Below are 19,810 nucleotides of genomic sequence, written 5' to 3'. Positions count from 1 at the left end.
TACTTTAATTTCTGGCGCTATGACATTTCGCTGTGTTCGGAGATGTTAGTGCGTCTCTAATAAGATCAGTCACAAACATGATCCCTGCAAGATATAATCTATAGTGTCTTATTAACTCACTGTCGTCCATTGTCTTCTGCCTCTTTGTCTTTCTCCCATTTTCTCCTCTGCTAAAGAAACTCTTAAGCCTCTTAAAAGTCCTTGTCTGTGCTCCAAACAAGTTTGACCTTAAGACCTCTTTTAAGGGTTAAGGTGCTTTCTGAATTACTTTTTTCTTAACTAGGATTTTTTCTTTAATTATAAGAATAAACGCCCACATTTCTAAGAATCCACATTTTCTTAGAATTTTGTCACTAGGAGCTACTTACGCCCGTGTTTTATAGCCTAAAATAAACGCTCAAAATGAGAATAGAAAATTAGATTAATTTTCTAAGAAAAAAAAAGTAAAATACTTTAGAGAGAAGCAAAACAAATAATGTACAAGTTATTACATTTTGTCATTCCTTTCTAACGGAATGCAATGTTATAATAGGACTAATTATTTAATGATAACATTAACAGTGAAACTCTGTGGGGAAAAGCTTAGTATAATAAAATCATCAAAATAAGTCTTCATGTTAAGAAAGAATAGTACACAAACACATTTCCAAAACTGTAAAAGGTTATTTAAAAATAAATCATTGCACTCATTTATTTAGCCTATAAATTAAAATAATAATAAAAATAACTATTATTATTATATATTATTATACCGGTTATGCATAAGAAGCTTTTATCCAAAACGACTTACAAAAGAGAACAAATTACTCCAGAGTCAGTCACAATGCCAGGTTTATTATACAATAATAATCAAGTGCTAAGATTAACACAAACACGATTTTGATACGAAGCTTTCTTATTAAATCGTTCTATTCCACCTCTCACTACAATTGATAGAGAATCACTTAAGACACTTTGCTGTAAACCTATTCCACATAATAATATTCAATAAAACTGTAAATTAACACGCAGGCTACCTAGGAGCTTGCTGCATAAATCCGTGAGATACTGTACAGTTTACAAATCCGAGGGAATGGACTGCGAAAGCGTGCGCACGGATTATGAATTTGTGGGTATGGATTCAAAAACTGAAGATACAGTTTCCAAATTTCGAGAGCACATATTGGAAATTCGTGGGGACGATTTATTAATCTGTGGGCATGATTTGTTAAACAGATGTAAAAGTTAAAGAATTTGTGAGTACGGTTTACAAACTGAGGGGACGGATTGCATTTATTTCTCCTACAGGTGACACCCCGGGCTCCGTACATAATCAATTGCAAGCAGACGACAATGGAATTTATATTCAAAGAACATGGAGTATGAGAGAGATCTGTGGTGGAATTCACATTGAAATCTAAGTATTGTGTTTTCATTTACTCAAATACCTAGCAAAAGTGTTAAAAGCCAGGTTTTTTTTTTTTAAACAAAGCCCACAAACTATAAGACATCCATTATACAAGTCAATAGTCTTATCCTTTGTTGCGTTTTTATTGTGCTGTCATTCAAGATGTCTAAAGTTTTAACCAAAATCTTGTACTTCAGTATTTCCTATGCATGTCCTGTGGTCATATTTTCTCATGTTAAAGACTGCAAACCTGTCTTTTTTTGTTTTAGGACTGTTCTGGAGAATATGAGCCTGCCGGGGAAATACAAAAATAAAATACAAAGCAAATTAATAGACGCATTTTTACTGAAAATCATTGTGCTGTTGTTAACAGGCATGGTTTGTTTGCTCTGCCTTAAGATTGCAAGTGTCCTGGGACAGGTGAGGGAGTGAGTGGAAGCTGGTGGAACGGCTCAGAGAGGACATTAAAGGGGGGGTGAAATGCTCGTTTTCACTCAATATCCTGTTAATCTTGAGTACCTATAGAGTAGTACTGCATCCTTCATAACTCCAAAAAGTCTTTAGTTTTATTATATTCATAAGAGAAAGATAGTCTGTACCGATTTTTCCCGGAAAAACACGAGCGCCTGGAGGCGTGACGTGTGGGCGGAGCTAAAGAATCACGAGCGCCAGTAGGCTTTTGCGTTGAGAGCGTTTGGAAGTTGTCACATTACCGTGAGGAAAAAAAAAAACAACCATGACAAATCATCCAAAACAAACCATGGCTAACAGTCAGATTCAGCCGTTTATTTATGATCCAGAATCAGATCCCGAGGCTGAAACTGAACGAGAGCAGCAGCAGCAACGACTCGCTCTGAGCGGGGCTCGAACCCGGGTCTCCGGCAGGGGAGGCGGACGCACTAACAAGAAGGCAGAGATATTTTAAGCAGTTTTACTCACCGCCTGCGGTTCCAACACACGATCGTGACCCTTTTTCGTTGGGATTGCATCATCCTTAAGAAATAAACGATACGCAAATCCCGCGTAAAACAAGCATCTTCGAAATGCAGGGAACAAACAAAAACACTTGCACAACTCCGTTGATGCTCTGTAAAAATAAACTCCATCCACTCGTCCCTTAATGCTGTTTTTTTTTGATAATCTGTGCAGGGTTGTCTTGCCCTGGCAACCAAAAACACACTCCTTTTGTGACATTTTGCGACGCTCTTGCTCTGATCAGTGTATATCTGTGCTCAGCCTCTCTCTGCTCTGCTATAAGACCCATATAAGGAAATTCCGCTCCATCTAACGTCACACAGAGCCATACTCGAAAAAAACTTTCCGAAACTTGTGACAAACCGGAAGGAGTATTTTTGGAACAGAAATACTCGTTCAAACATACAACTTAATTTTTGAAACTTTGTCCATGTTTAGCATGGGAATCCAACTCTTTTAACAGTGTAAAAAACTGAGTATGCATGAAATAGCATTTCACCCCCCCTTTAAACTCCAGCGAGACAGAGGAGAGAAAAGCACAGGAGAGCAAGGAGAGAATGAAGGGAATGTTTTCTCTTCTTGAGAGAACGCTTAAATACATTCTGCATTAGCCAAGGGAAAACAGTGGTAAAAATGGGCACGTTACAAATTTTCTGTATATATAATTTTTAAATGTCACATTGCCAATGAAACAACTTAAATTTTAACTTGTATCACATAATCTACAGAAATTAAGTTGTATATGTTATTCTTTAGTTTAATTTATTTGTAAATGAGTACTTTGTTTTGCATGTGTAATTAAAAGATGCATTAAAAGAGAATTATGTACATTGTTAATTTTTTTAATGCAGCTTATAATTTTTTATACAAAACATTATTCTATATGTTTATTATTATGTCCTACACATTAAAATTTTTCTATATATTACTGAAAGTACTTTTTACAACTATTTACAACATAACTTAGGTTTCCCTTCAGAAAAACAACATACAATATTATAATAACAGAATATTTAACATTTTTGTGCACAAGCTGTCATTCAGCTGAGCAGGAAGGGCCTGGTGGAGCTGCAGGACCTGGAAGGGCTGCCACAATACAGTCCCTGGTAAGGCCTCTCTATTGGTGGGACATCATCTGGGATTGTCTCCTGAGTGTTTGGGTGCATTATTCCCACTCTCCATTGCATCGTCTTCCAACAGGTTTGCAGGGCTGACACAATTGACAGCTGTCATGTCACTGAGATGCTTTCAGAAAGGGAAGGAAAAAAATTAAATCGACTTGCACACTCAAATCAATCCATAAAATATATCTATGCAAAACAGTTTTATGGTCCGTTATGGTCATAGTTTTACAATTCTCTTACTTGGCTGTAACTAGTGGTACTCCGGTCACGATCGGCCGATTGCTAATGCACATCTCGTCAGTAAAGCCGGTTCTCTAATCAGCGGTAAATTCCCTCAGGTGCCGATTTCACATAGAGCAGCTCTTACTACACACAGCCGTTTGTAACTGAGAAGATGCACAAATAAACGCTGAAAATGAACATGGATTTGCGCATCTCCTCAGTTAACAACAACTCTCAAAAGGTACCTCCTCCAGGGCAGACAGCTGGTCACACCATGGAGCACCACTGACTGTCTCCAAAGCATGCTCCCCTTCATCCTCCTCCTCAGCCATCTCCTCCTCGTGCTCATTCTCTGGGGCCATGATGTCACCAACCCCAAGGCAGATGTTATGGAGGATGACACTGGCTTTTAGGACCCGAAATGGTAAAAAAGGAAACCTAAGTACATCTTCAAAAAATAAATCTGTTTATTCTTTTACAGCATTTTAAAAATGTCTTGGCAAACTTATGTAAATTGCTTAATTACGTAGGTTTGGTGCACCTCCAGTGTTTGGAGGAAGATGGCCCTGAATCTGGTCCTCATCATCCCCTTGGAATGATGGAAGTTAAAGCGCTGGTTAGGTAACCTTATTCACCTTATTCCGCCCCGCCCACTTTTAATACTCCGCATTTCCGCATTTTGTCATCCGACTTCCGCTAAACCGATACGGCACGTCCGGTTACTAGTTTAGTAGTTGTAAGATTGTTTATAGCTAGCTATAACTGTGGCGAAATGACAAAGAACGTTATGTTATAAATTGGGAGCACGATGAAAACGTCTTACGAGGATCAAATGGTCTCAAATTGTCCCATCCATCGTCGCTGTTAACTTGGGTAATGTTAGACGATATGAAGAAGTGGCCAGAGTTAACCTACCCTGTCAGGAGGAGTTGATGGAGCAGCAAGGAAAAATGATTTTTTTTTAAATGTACCGAGGCTTACCAGTATTTACATAGTGAGACAGTGGGTCGTGTACTGTTACACAGCGAGGTTTTTAAAATTGAACGTGCAACCAGCCAGTCGAGCAGTCTAAACCTCTCAGCATGGTACTGGTTAGTTTTGTGTGTGTGTGTGTTTGTGTGTGTGATGTTAATATACACGAAGTTATAAATGTTTAAAAGTATAATAACGTGTTTGATGACCATCATCAGACTAAGTATTTTGTCTAATAACTTAATTGCACAGTGGAGTAAGGTAAGTGAACGTTTATCAATTATACATTAGAAAACGAGGAGGCTGGAACTTGGAAGTGAAAAACGCCTTATATCCAGGTATGCATAATTATTAGGCAGATTTTATTTTACAGATAAAATAAGCCAAAAAAATATTATATATCACTTATAAAAAACTTAATGCAAAATTAATAGTTAAGATTGGTTTGGTTTGGAATTGGCAAATTTTACCCAAAAATATGATCAGAAAATCAGCTTGCCTCTTAATTCTGCACAGTGTATATGCAAAAAGTAAGGTAAAGGTAATATTTGGTAGGTGTACATTAAGTCTAATCAATGAATAATGTAGGTAAACGTCAAGTGTAATAATAATGAATGATTCTGAAATAAGACAACTGTGAAAGCTTTGAAATGTATTTTAGGTTTGCCATGTTCTGTACAGGGCTGAGGACCTGTAAGCTGCTCATCTGGGGTCCATCACAGCAAGTTACATGTGCCACACAATCAGCGATTTTGAGCCAAGACTGTAGCTAGACTACAAACCTTTTATTTTAAGTGTATGCTTCCTCATGTCAGATGAGTTTCAGGCAGGCAACCTGCTGCTTTCCACAAGATAGTTGCAGCTTTTTAAGCAAGAAGGAATGAAAACAATTAGGTTAAGGATAGGATATTAGGAAATTGGGATGGGATGTAGAGGATGTGGGTGAAGACTAACTATATGAAATAAGTTGTTTTAAATCAGTTGTGTTAAACAAGAGACAGACTGTGATTTGTTTTTTAGAACATGGATAATTTAGTATAAGTTGTATAAAATCATTTGTGATTTGTTGATCAGTGTTTGTTGTTTTCAGGAAGCAAGAGACACCTTCTACTGACCATCCTATAAAATTTCAAAATTTAATTTCCATATGTAATAAACCAAGATGAAATTAACTTGCAAACTTGACATGACTTATTCCTTCAAATCAGAGATTAAAGATGAAAAAAAGATCAAATTAAGATAAATAAATAAAAACTATTTACAGCAGGTAATGTCAGGTGACACTGTAAAGGTTCATAATAACTATCACAACAGGTAACCTCTGGTGACTTTGTAAAGGTTCATAAAAAATAACTATCACAGCAGGTAACTTCTGGTGACTTTCAGCAAGATCAGAGGCATGTGGATCTGATCACTGTCACAGTTGTCCACTGCATCGCTGGCGGTCATCGATACATCTGTGTAAATAATTAAACATTTTTACATTAGTACTTACAATATATCATGAGAATTAATATATTAAGTGACCTGAACTTAGAACTGTGTGTGTGTGTGAGAGAGAGAGATGCATTAGAGACAAAACAGTATACACACTCTTAACTGTAGTGTTCAAACGTAGGTCAGTATCTGAATGAGAAATGTAGCTAGCTGGCCTGCTATCACCTGCAATCTCTGTAACAGGAATAATGTGAGCTATTGTAATGTACTATAATATCTTGTACTACCGTATATATTAAATAGGTGGACAATGGTAATCATGGAAAATTCGTTGTACTTTGTTAACTGCCTGTTACTGATCATAAATGTATTCATAGAACGGACTTCATAAATCTAACGTTAGGCGGGCAAACACATAGCTAGTTAAGGTTAGCTTACCCGAATCTGACAAACTTTTCATCCCCAGCGTGACCTCTTTAACGAGACATCATAGTCGAGCCATTTCTCGGGGTAAGGGTGTTCGTCAGTCGCCTTCCCGTCCATGAAATGGTACGAACACACATAAGAGCGCTTGGGTGGGCGCTTCAAATTTAGCGCCTTCATCCATTTCCTCAGGTGCTTCTCTTCTTTAGGTGGTGGGTGTAAATTGTAAAGTGCACCACAACACTCCGACCGCGTCACAATGCGTTTACACATCGTTGGTGCAATTGTTTTTTTAATACAATTGTTATGCAGCCCCTAACTGACCATATATCATACTTCTGTTCGTTCTGCATTCTGTTATCTCTAGCCAGCCACAAGCTTAGTTACGTTACATCCGGTCCCTCAGCCGGAAGTAAGATGACAAAAAGAGCGCAATGGCGGCACCGTTGTTGCCATGGAAAATAAGGTGAATACTGGACTCTTATGGGGAGTGATAAGGGGGAGTGGCTGTCAGAGGCATGAGTATCCTCTGTCTTCCAGGATAAAGTGCCCTGGAGGAGGGTACACTGACCTCCTGTACAGAGGGCTATGGAGGAGCACTTGTGCATCATGCATTGACCCAGGCCAGCCCACGTAGGGGCAAATGAAGCACCCCTGATGGTCACAAACAGCTTCAGGAAAATAGATGGAAAAAGTTTCCGGTTCCTGTAGCACTGACCAATTAGACAAGGTAAACAGAGGTTGAACAATAGGAGGATTATCTCTTTTCCTTCCAAATAACTTTATAAGTATAATAACATGGTCTTTACCTAGTGTGCACTGAAGAGTTTAAACAAAAAATTATATATAAAATAGGTGAGAAATTATATAAGTAAGGTATGTTAGAATTTTTTTTTTTTTTTTGCTAAATGAATAAAGTTATTTGTTATGACCCCAACTAGGGTCAAGGAGGTATCAGGCGTACTGGGCCTGCTTTCACCATTTCTGTGTTTTGTTATTATTTTCTGTTTACACCAAATCTGTTAAGTTTTCTTCAGGCCCAAATTTTTTCTCGGTGTTGACACGTGAAACAGTTTTATTCACTTTGACTTCTCATGTGAATCCTAAGGTTTTTGCTTTGCCTGAGCCAGATTTTTCACAGATTCTTTCTTATTACATGACTGTTGCAGAGTTTCCTGGCTGTGAAACACCTTTCACACTGAGAACATTTTAAACTGTTCTCAAGTGAATTTTTGTGTGGTTATTAAGGGATATTTTGCATCTGAAACTCTTTCCACATTGTTAGCAGTTGAAAAGGCTTTGTCCAGTGTGAACATTCATGTGGACTTTAAGGGTTTCTTTTTTAGTGAAACTCTTTCCACACTGTTGGCAGGTGAAATGACTTGTAGCTACCATCTTTTGAGCTCTCTTTTGTAAATTCCAGTTAGTAAACTCAACGGCTTCTTTTCAAAAGAGCTCAAAAGAAATTTCTCTTGTAAAATCATGTTTCTCAGACTGATCTTTGTCTTCCATTTCAGTTACTTCTTTACATGTCTCTCCAGTGTGAACACTTATGTGGCCTTTGAGGTTTCTTTTTTGACTAAAACTCATCCCATGCTGTTGGCAGGTGTACGGTTTCCCAGCATTGTGAATTGTCATGTGTCTCTTAAGGCTTCCTTTTTGAATGAAACTCTTTCCACACAGTTTGCAGGAGTGAGGCTTCTCTCCGGTGTGAATTTTCATGTGATAATTACAGTCTCTTTGTTGACTAAAACTCTTTCCACACTGTTGGCAGGTGTACGGTTTCTCTCCAGTGTGAGTTCTCATGTGTCTCTTTAGGCTTCTTTTTTGAATGAAACTCTTTCCACACAGTTTGCAGGAGTAAGGCTTCTCTCCGGTGTGAATTCTCATGTGACAATTAAAGTTTCCATTATCAGTAAAACTCTTTCCACACAGTTTGCAGGAGTAAGGCTTCTCTCCAGTGTGAATTCTAATGTGCCTGTTAAGGGTTCCTTTCTCAAAGAAACTTTTTCCACACTGTTGGCAGGTGAAATGATTTCTATCTCCTTTCTTTTGTGTTGTCAGTTTAGTTTGTGAGCAACTAAAACTTTCTCCAGTAAAATGTTTTTCAGACTGATCTTTGTCTTTCATTTCATTTAGTTCTTCACATTTTTCACCAGTGTGAACACTCATGTGGCCTTTGAGGTTTCCTTTTTGACGGAAACACTTTCCACACTGTTGGCAGGTGTAAGGTTTCTCTCCAGTGTGAACTCTATTGTGCCTTTTAAGGGTTCCACTTCTAGTGAAACTCCTTCCACACTGCTGGCAGGTGTAAGGTTTCTCTCCAGTATGAATTTTCATGTGGCTATAAAGGTATCCTTTTCGATTGAATTTATTTCCACACAGTTTGCAGGTATAAGGCCTCTCTCCGGTGTGAATTCTCATGTGAACATTATGGTTTGTTCTTTCAGTAAAACCCATTCCACATAATTGACAGATGTAAGGTTTCTCTCCAGTGTGAACTCTATTGTGCCTTTGAAGGGTTCCACTTCTAGTGAAACTTTTTCCACACTGCTGGCAGGAGTAAGGCTTCTCTCCGGTGTGAATTCTCATGTGGTCTTTAAGGCTTCCTTTTTTAGTGAAACTCTTTCCACACTGTTGGCAGGTTAAATCTCCTGTCTTTTGAGCTTTGTTTTGTACAATCTGTTTAGTTTGTGAGCAACTATACAAACTTTCTCCAATAAAATCATATTTCTCATACTGATCTTTGTCTTCCACTTCATTTAGTTCTTCACTTTCCTCTTTCAGGAGCATGATGTCTAAAGTAAAAATAGAACAATACAAGTTAATCTTATTTTAATGGCACAAAGCTTTCAATTTTAATGAATGTTCTCAGATTTTGGACATGAGGTGTCCTGTGATGTCATTGCAAGCAAATCGATCTTGCATTCTTTCTAAGGCCTGGTTCACACGGGACGATTTTAAAATTGTCTGCCTATTTTCCAAACCTGAGAGACCCCACACACAGCGATAAAAAATCACGGGTCTAACAGTTTTGGTCGTTCAGTGTGTGGTGTGCAGCCACACGGCAATATAAACACATCACACACGAACCGATTTGACTCCCGAGTATTCCGAGTATTCAAAAACAAGAAAAGGCGATGGTCAAAGAGGTGGAGACAACGCGATCATGGACTATACTTGCTACATCAAGCCCATCAACTTTATTTGTATTTGTTATATTATATACGCCGGCTGTTTTGATTTTGTTTCTCTGTATTCCCTCACTTGCCTCGTCACCTCGCTTTCTGATTGGTTACATGCCACAGTCCACAGGCTGCGTGATTGTTTGTCCTCGGGGGACAAAACACACGAGAAGAAATCGGCCAAATAAATCCAACATGTTGGATATCCCCGATTTGAGATCGGAGCGGTCCTGACATTCTTCCGAGCAGAGGAGAGCAGTCTTAACACACCACACACGGCAGGAGTATTTGATCAGATTATTTTACGATAATCGGAGCATCCTAAGATTGTCGGAAGGGGTGAATTGGGGCTAAAATCGGCCTAATTATCCTGCCGTGTGAACCAGCCTTAACACACACACTTATTTTTTGGTTTAATTAGCAGTTTATAAAGCCCATCTTTGTATTACCAAAAAGTCAGAATTGTATGTTACTTTTGTTTTTTTTTTCACAGGAAAGTGTGACTATTGGCAGTATAACCACATCAACCTCCTATGATTTACTGTTCTCATCAACACCTATAAAGACTCCTGCTTTCAGACCACCCAAAAGACCTCATCTGGAGTTGGAAGAGGAAGAATCAGACATACAATTCGAGACAGAACCACATGACTCAACTTTCAACCCATGCGACTCTGTTTTACATGAATCTGAAATGTCATAAGTAATACACATATATTAATTTAATTTGCAAATCAAAGCCAGTTCTTTTTGCACAGGCAGAGCCAGGCCATAGTTGGAATTACACCCATCGGAAACCTCCTCTTATCAGCAGCAACTTATTTTAATGGATGATCATTCATCCAACTACAAAAAATATGCCTGTAGTAAATCAATGAACAATGCAATATAAATACATTTTTTTCATAACATGAAAACTGTTAATATTCTTTATAAATATACTTTTAATGTTCCACATTCATAGATTTGCAAGGCCATGGAGTTACACATTTACCAGTACGACACATTCCGGAGACATTGCAGAAATTGTTCATACGTGGAAAAGTGAACAGCGAAACCTTATACAGAAGTTACAAAACAAAGGAAAGATTGCTGTAACTGGAGATATGCATGCACTCCCCAGGTAAGCCATAAGTCGTTATAAGTGTATTATTTTATTGATTGTGTATTATGTATGAAGTTTATATAATCAAATGTTGAAGAAGAGTTACATTCCCATCTTTTTTTTTTGTAGGGCATTCAGCCAAGTATGAAAGCTACACACTTATGGACATGCACAGCAATACTCCTCTACAAAAGCAAAAGACCTAAATTTGCTAGAGTGTGAAACTGAGAAAAACGATTTTACAGTTTTTTACTTGTCCAGCCAAATTAATTACAGGTAGAACACTGGAAACGTAACAATGAGATGATTTAGTAGTGAAAATTATCTACATAAAAAAATTGTGAGCTCAAACTTGATTTTTTACTCCTACTTTGAAGTTAATGTACTCTGCTTTCTAGTCTTACTTGATCTTAGTGCTGCGTTCGATACCATAGATCATGACATACTCATAGATTGATTACAAAACTATACAGGTATTCAAGGGCAGGCTCTAAGATGGTTTAGATCCTACCTGTCCGATCGCTACCATTTTGTTTACTTAAATGGGGTGTCATTTCATTTATCATCAGTAAAATATGGAGTGCCACAAGGATCCGTCCTAGGTCCCCTTCTATTTTCAATATACATTTTGCCCCTTGGTAATATTAGAAAATACGGAATTAGCTTCCACTGTTATGCTGATGATACTCAGCTATTTATCTCAACGAGACCAGATGAAACTTCTCAATTATCTAAGCTAACAGAGTGTGTTAAAAATGTAAAAGATTGGATGACAAATAATTTTCTCCAATTAAATTCGGATAAGACAGAGATATTCATTATTGGACCAAAAAACACTACACAGAATCTTGTAGATTACAATCTGCAACTAGACCAGGGGTGGGCAACAGTTTTAGTCTGAGGGCCACAGTTACTTTGGCAAAGTAAACAGAGGGCCACACTTTGGACAATTGCAATTAAACATAGTTACATGATTAAATGGTACAAATAAATGCAATGCAAATATGTATAAGGCTACTCTACAGTTACTTTGACAACCTATTTCAAGGCCTGATACTTATTTTTGCTAGGCCTGTCTTACCTAGGCTACTCTAAGGTTACAATAACTGGATTTACTTTCAAGGATTCATTTCCTACACTACCCTGCATATAGTTCAACTGTCATTCATACCAGCTGTAGCTTTTCAAGATAGAAAACTATTAACAACACTGCAAATGTATGTGTGCAAGTTACATTAACATACAGACTTCAGGCAATCTGGCTTGGAATTATCAAATTTAATTGAGGCTATATATCAGAGGGAGACCTTCATAACTGCATGAAAAACATATTCAGTTTTCAGTTGTGATTATTATTATTTTTTTTTATTTCTTTCACATATTTTGTTAAAATCTTTTATAAAATAGAACACAATTTAAGTGCAGATCAACTTCATTAGACTGCTTGGTAAAAATATTCTGCCTGGCAGTTAAATTGGAGGACAATCTCGTGGCTTTTCTTCTCTCTCCTTTGCGGAGAAATTCACGGCATAATTAGCATGTTTACCATTGAAGTGCCTGCTAATATTATATTCTTTAAAGACAGCGATGCTCTCCTGACATATCAGACAAATCACCTTTGAGCCGACGTTCGTGACGAAATATTTTGACGTCCATTCTTTATTGAATGCTCGACATTCAGAGTTAACTTTTTTTTTTTTTACTGCACTCATTTTAACCTTTTTTTATGCCGCCAGCCGTTTAGAATTTGTTACTTTGAGGAGTGAAGAAGAGAAGTAAAGGCGCAAATTGTAATTTCACACAGCGACATCTGTTGGATTGTTTTTAACCCCTTTCACAACTGTCTTTTTGGGGATTCGTTTAAATGTGATTGTTTGTATTGGGTCTTTTAAGAGGTTATAGTGATTATTGTTATTTACTCTTGATTGTTTTGTTGTAAGGTGCCCTTAAGTGTCATGTAAGGTACAGTACTTGTGTGTGGGTCACTGCTTCAAGACCGTGTGGAAATGAGGGTCCCATGGGCAAACCAGTTGAGAATCGCAGGTTTAGAAATAGAGCCCTACCGATATATCGGTCGGCCGATATGAGCTTATTGCACTAAATCGGCATCGGCCCGAAACATGAGAAGCAGAGTCTCACGCTTCACTCAAACTATAACGTAAGCGTTTAACTTATTCTAAATATATCTGCAGTGTTTCCCACATAATGACCGCGTAACTGTGGCAGGGGGGCGAATGTAGTCAATGACTAGAAGTTATGTACAGCGTGCCTCGAAAAAACAACAACTGTTATGTTATTCTAAAGCTAATATAGCTTCCTTTTTAGCAGGCCCCTTAAATGCATTGTTTGAAGGTGGTTTTTCTCAAAATTGACAGCGGTGTGTTCATGACACTAACGTTAACCATTCAACTTCGAATTGATTCCGTAATCTTCCGGTAACGGTAGGCTAACTTTACGTTCGCCAGTGCATGACGATGTTTTGATTCAGACTGCACAAAGAGAAGAGGAGATATACGGCTCCGTTGTGAATGTGTCTGTGAGAGAAAAATATAGTGTAGTTACAGTAACTACAGTAGGTGCGTCAGAAATTATTAAACCAGAGGGGACATGTAAATAAATGTGAGCTGAACAAGCGCTTTTTTCTTTTTTTTTACAGATGGTTTCAAAGCAGCTTTACAGACATAACAGGAAAATGTTGTAATAATATTGTTAAATATAAGTAGGTAAAAGGTAATACCTATTGCTTGACAAAAAAAAAAAAATATATATATATATATATATATATATATATATATATATATATATAAATTTTGCCTATGTAGGAGATCCCTGTTTATTATTATTATAATTCTAATGATGGTACGAGTAATGATACATGGTGATATTATTAATACACATGCTTGTTCTTTCTCTGTCTCTCTTTCTGCCCTACAGATGGTTGAAAAAGGTGAATGCTGTAGCAGCAAAGTGTGGGACTACTTCTGCAAATACTTTAACTTTAGTATTATAATTTATTTACAGTACACACACAGACTGTTGAAACCAGCTTCAACTGGAAGAAAGTAAAAGTGTTAAATGTTTTAAATCGGACTGTTTTTTGATCATTAAAAAATATATATACTTTTGATGTGCAATTGTTTAGTCATTGAGACCGTAATCTAAAGCTTTTTTTTTTTAAAGATAAATCCCTTCTGGAAAATCATTTATTCAGCACACATACATAGAACAGGCAGATATTTTGCTATTGAATGTTGTGTAAGTGCAGTTTATAGGAAATGGGTCTAATATCCAGTTTATTTTCAAAATCAAAATATCGGCTTATAAATCGGCTCTTTTCGAGTTAATATCTGCATCGGCCCCCAAAAATCCATATTGGTCGGGCTCTATTTAGAAATATCATTAATTTCTGTACAGCTGCACATTTAATTAAAGATCAAATGAGTGAGTTCAGCTTTGAGAATGAAAACCAACCTGTTTGTTCCTCAGTATCTTCATGTTTGACTCTGAATGTTTCCTCAATCTTAATGTCTTCACTCTCCTCTTTAATAAATGCCATCTTTATAACAGAGTGTCACGTGGATCTCTGTCGCTTCAGCAGGAGTTTTTCTGTGTGTTTGGACACTTTGTCCTGTTTAAGATGAGAATGATAAAAATATCAGTAACTTAGTCAGCACACTGGTGAGAGTTAATGGTGACCTAAGATAAAGAATAATAAAAACTCAAATTAATACAGTGATACAATATATAGAAGGTTCATTAAGATTTCTATTCGATATTTTCTCAATTTTATATTTAATAAATTTTCATGGAGACGTTTGCACTTTATTTTAAATGTCATTATTGCATTTACACTGTTTTGAGCAGCGTGCAGTCTATTTTAAGATTTTAAAGCATTAGGTTTAAAACGCTCTGTTCATCTTATTAGTACTTAGTAGCAAGTGACTGAAATCGTGTTTATTATAAACTGATTCACGATATGATGAGAGAAATTAGACGGACATTTCGTGTTTACTTCATTATGTGTTTGCGCTTTAGTCACACCCTTATATCACTAGGTAAAGCATTACAATGTTAAACTATGTAATAGTTTCTTTACACATATTTATTATCGGAATGACTTGTATTGATTTAACCGCTTTAAATTATTAAAAACACACACCTTTCTTTAGTCGAATCGCAGACGCAGGAGAGCGGCGCAACCGTATGACGTCACATCGCCAAACCAAAATAAAAGTCTTGTTCGCTAAAAAGAAAGGATTGCGTTTCTTCTTCTTCTTCCACGTTTAATGGCGGTTGGCAACTCATCTCAAAGGTGCATTACTGCCACGTACTAAACTGGACTGTGGGTACTAGAATGACGTCAAATGAGAGGTAGAGAAAAGGGGAAAAAATAACACAAAAAAACCCCTCCTATTAAATTCTGTTACTTAGCCCCGTGTTTTTCAGAAATGCAATTAATGAAATTGTTTATTCTCCCAGATACTTCCCTAATGAATACTCAACTGTCATGGTTAGTTCATCCACTTGTGCATTTATTTTTGTTGTATTTAAACCAGACTAACATCTCATCCCTAGGGCTTCTGCTCTTCCTCATGCTTGTGATTACTTGATTTTGTAAACTGTATAAATTACGTCCTGTATCCGCTGTCTTCCAATATTCCTGTCATATTTTATGTGAATGTTGCTTTATGATGGTTTTAACCTCTGCTCTACTTATTGGTGCTTGTACATCTGAACGGATTTCACACTAGAAAACGAATATTAAATATTAAGACAGAAGAAGAATTGAAGAGATTATTTACTGTGCATTTTAAAGAGCCATCAATCCAGATGAGCTTTATATCTAATCTTATATATTAATATAAACAAGTGTGAAGTGTTTTAAATTCATGATAAACTACAGAGCATTTGTGATATTCTTATCAAATATAAACATCTTCAGAAATAACTTCTGAATATTGCAAACTCAAATTAAATTTGTGGTTGCAGAGAGACTTAACCATCTGTTCATTTATTAAATTATATTAAATCATTATGAAATTGTATTCATTTCATTCCATCAGTGTCTCTCAAGAATATAAAGAAATTAAATTTCAGCTTTTCTTGGTAAAGATGATTTTATTAAAAGTCAATGACTGGGAAGGAATACCACAATACTGATTTTAAAACAATTGATTTTGACTGATAGGGACTATTAAAATTAAAATGGCTAAAATAATTTAGTAAAAAAAATGTCAGTAATAATAATTAAAAAAATTCCAGTTAGAAATACTAAAATTGTCCAAGCACACAATGATATAAAAAAGTACACATGAATGTTATATTAATGAAGTTTTAAGATAAAATGAAGTGACCCCAACTAAGCAAGCGACAGCGGCAAGGAACCGAAACTCCATCGGTGACAGAATGGAGAAAAAAAACCTTGGGAGAAACCAGGCTCAGTTGGGGGGTCAGTTCTCCTCTGACCAGACGAAACCAGTAGTTCAATTCCAGGCTGAAGCAAAGTCAGATTGTGCAGAAGAATCATCTGTTTCCTGTGGTCTTGTCCTGGTGGTCCTCTGAGACAAGGTCTTTACAGGGGATCTGTATCTGGGGCTCTAGTTGTCCTGGTCTCAAGTTTAGCTCGATTAACTAAACGAGATGCACCTGTGCCAAGTTGGATGATTATCTGATCGTGCTCCTCCTGAACTTAGTTAATAAAACCACATTTGTCAACGTTTTAAGTGTTAGTGAAGACCAAAGATTGTTTTTTTTTTTTACTTACCGACACTGCAAATAGCAGCTTCTTTTTTAGCGGTTGGCAAACAATACAAATTATCTTCTTATCGATGCTTCTTTCTTTTTCAAAATTAATGAGAATGTGATGTATTTTGACATGGGCGTGGTCTGTGACGTGACGTCACACTTGGATGTGGGCCTGGCTGGATGTCCACTGCAGGCTACAGCAAGTCATTCCTCAAAAATCCCATAATATGTTTGCAGATATTTAAGAAACATGCCAAGTTAACATATTTGTTTATCTGAAAAACAATGCTACAGTCAGTTATTCTCCTTTGAAAATGTGCCAGTTTTGGTTTGTGAAACACATCCAATGCCAGTTTACCCAATTGTATTTCAGCATCCCGGGTAACCAGCTGTTGGAAAACACAGAATATTTAATTTCATCAATCTGGCAACCTACATGTGTGTCAAGTCTGATGAGGAGGGACCCCTCTCCAGTATTTTGAATTTGGACTGCAATACTTAGTTCAACCACTCCGTGTCAATCCTACATACAACTAGCAGTGATGCGCGGGTTGATCCGAAATGAGCAGGTGCCTGCGGTCACCCGCGGTAACCCGCGGTTATGAGTCATCCAAAAATATTTTTCATGATATTCGGGTCGCGGGTCGTTTGAAATACCTTTGTAATTTATATAGTAGACACAATTGAGAAATACATAGGCTTACACTATATTGGCTGAATAACTGGCGCGAATAAGAGTGACCACCTGTGACACTTTGTTGTACTGTACAGCAATTTTACCCTTTGTCCCGCCTCAAGCAAATTGAGCATCTGTCCCACTTTTTCATTCAAGTCTCAAGTCTCATTTATTTATATAGCCCCTTCAACTACAAGGTAGACCAAAGGACTGTACATCTAAAAGCAAAAAAACCCACAAAAAACAAATTATGGAATGACAAAGTCAAAAATTTAAAAGAAACGGAATACAAATACGTTTTCACACGAGTTTTAAAAACATCAACTGACGGTGCAGATCTTATATCAGGAGGAAGAGCATTCCACAGTCTAGGTCCAACGACTGAGAAAGCTCGATCCCCTTGTAGACCTTTGAGATCTACCAGAATTCATAAGCACCAAATCCTTGATATATTCCGGGGCCAACTCGTGAACAGCTTTATAAACATATAACAAAACCTTATACTGTATACAATATTTCACAGGGAGCCAATGAAGCCTTTTCAGAACAGGTGTAATATGCTCCCTTTTCTTAATACCAGTCAGGAGCCTCGCTGCAGCGTTTTGAACCAGCTGCAATCTTGAGATGAGAGATTGACTGATTCCTACATATAGAGCATTACAGTAATCCAAGCGTGTAGAGATTAATGCGTGAATCACTGTTTCCAGATCAGGAACAAACAAAAAAGATTTCATTTTCGCAATAGTCCTTAACTGATAAAAACAATTTTTTACCACATTTTTAACCTGATGGTCAAACATAAGAGCAGAGTCAAAAATTACACCTAAATTTCTTATTTTAGGCTGAACGTATATTTCCCATATACCTAGAAAATCGGCTAAACCACTGTCATCCTTTTTCATCCCAAACACCATGACTTCAGACTTGCTGGCATTTAACTGCAAGCAGTTTTGTTGTAACCAGCTGGTCACCTCCTTTAAACAAGCAACCAGGGATAAATTAGGGCTTGATCCTCCAGCTCCAATCGGTAAATAAATCTGAATGTCATCGGCATATAGGTGATAAAATATACCATATTTCTTAAACATTTGGCCTAGAGGAAGCAAAAACAAAGAAAAGAGAATAGGTCCCAGAATTGAACCCTGAGGAACTCCACAATCCAGAGAAACTGACCTGGAGGAAAAATCCCCAACCCTCACAGAAATTGAACGTCCCCTTAAATATGAGGAAAACCATTTTAAAACCGTCCCTCTCAGCCCTACAACATGTTCCAAATGACTAATAAGAATATCGTGATCAATTAGATCAAAAGCTGCACTAAGATCCAACATAATTAGAGCCCCAGTATTTCCCGAGTCTGCAATAAGTAATAAATCATTTGAGACTCGCAATAAAGCTGATTCAGTACTGTGTCCTGCCCGAAAACCAGACTGAAAGACATCTAACACCTCGTTTTTAGCCAAAAAAAGAACTTAACTGAGATAAAACTACCTTTTCCAAAATTATTGAGATATAAGGCAGCTTTGAAATTGGCCGATAATTATTAAAATCCAACGGGTTAAGGGTAGTCTTTTTAAGAAGGGGCTGAATAACCGCCTGCTTAAAACTTAAAGGAAAAGTGCCTGTATAAAGACTGCAATTAACAATAGCAGTAATACAAGGCCCAGTATAATCGAATGTCGCAGCCAACAAATCAAAAGGCAAAACATCCCAACTAGCAGCTGGGCGTTTCAACTTACCAATAATAAGACTAATATCCTTAACTGAAACCAAATCAAATTTATCAAACGTGCTGACGTTTTTTAAAATGTCTCCTGTCAAGCCATTCCAGTCATGAAAACCAGATCTAATTGTATTAACTTTGTCTAAAAAGACATTTAAAAACTTCTCACAAGACTCAGTGGATGGTAGTATTGAGACAGTATTTAAATTTAAAAACCTATTAATAGATTGAAACAATTTTAGGTGATTTTGAATGCTGTGATATAATTTTAGAAAAAAAAGGCTGTTTTAGCATCCTTTACAGCCTTCTGATATCGCATACGTAAATCATGTAAAATCTGTTGCGAGACCATAAGTTTATCCTTTTTCCCAGCCCGTTCTGCTCGCCTACACTGCTGTCTAAGATCCCGTGTTTGGTCATTTAACCACGGCTGATGATTAACCTTACTATGCTTGATCTTATAAGGAACAACAGAGTCTAAAACTCCAGAACACACAGTATTAAAAGCCATAAGTAACTCATCTGGATCTACCGTAATAGCTACAGACTCAGGCCATGATACATCAGAAAGAGTAATAAAAATATCACCAAACGCCTGAGGTGTAGACTGAGTGATTGTACGGGAGCGTATATAAGAAGACTGATGCTCCACCTTCTCAATTTGCACATTTACATTAAAAGTAACAGGCAAATGATCTGAGATACAGGCATCATTAACAACAACATCACAGATAGACAGACCTAAAGAAAAAACAAGGTCCAAAGTATGTCCTTTTTCATGTGTGGGACCGAATACATGTTGTATAAAATTAAATGAGTCCATCAGATCAGAAAAC

General features: G+C 37.1%; 1 protein-coding gene across 3 annotated transcripts; it reads right to left on the bottom strand.

Moving 5' to 3' along the window:
- Positions 1 to 5,858: 5,858 nt before the first annotated feature.
- Positions 5,859 to 15,048, bottom strand: LOC113092851 (gastrula zinc finger protein XlCGF57.1-like). 3 transcript variants are annotated; one of them, XR_003287633.1, is made up of 5 exons: positions 14,990 to 15,048; positions 14,302 to 14,458; positions 6,556 to 9,338; positions 6,051 to 6,137; positions 5,859 to 5,999 (listed from the first exon to the last, which is right to left on the bottom strand). XR_003287633.1 is itself a non-coding variant. In XM_026258618.1 (3 exons), exons 2-3 carry the CDS (start codon positions 14,384 to 14,386, stop codon positions 7,987 to 7,989), a joined length of 1,437 nt encoding a protein of 478 aa, XP_026114403.1. In that variant the 5' UTR covers positions 14,387 to 14,458; positions 14,990 to 15,048; the 3' UTR covers positions 6,150 to 7,986. The 3 variants fall into 3 exon arrangements, 1 of the variants encoding a protein (XP_026114403.1); XR_003287632.1 differs by having other exon boundaries at positions 5,859 to 6,137; XM_026258618.1 differs by lacking the exons at positions 5,859 to 5,999; positions 6,051 to 6,137 and having other exon boundaries at positions 6,150 to 9,338.
- Positions 15,049 to 19,810: the final 4,762 nt, after the last annotated feature.

Source organism: Carassius auratus, unplaced genomic scaffold (assembly GCF_003368295.1).
Source record: "Carassius auratus strain Wakin unplaced genomic scaffold, ASM336829v1 scaf_tig00214720, whole genome shotgun sequence".
NCBI classification, from domain to species: domain Eukaryota; kingdom Metazoa; phylum Chordata; class Actinopteri; order Cypriniformes; family Cyprinidae; genus Carassius; species Carassius auratus.
The sequence above is the reverse complement of the archived record's forward strand: the minus strand, read 5'-3'. Positions and strand labels throughout refer to the sequence as shown.

What these genes read in the sequence shown, in the direction of transcription:
- LOC113092851 (XM_026258618.1), bottom strand. Translation starts at nt 14,386, where the DNA reads ATGGCATTTATTAAAGAGGAGAGTGAAGACATTAAGATTGAGGAAACA. An exon ending in AGATACTGAGGAACAAACAG is followed by an intron (nt 9,339 to 14,301) that starts GTTGGTTTTCAT and finishes TTTTTACTTTAG; the next exon opens with ACATCATGCTCCTGAAAGAG.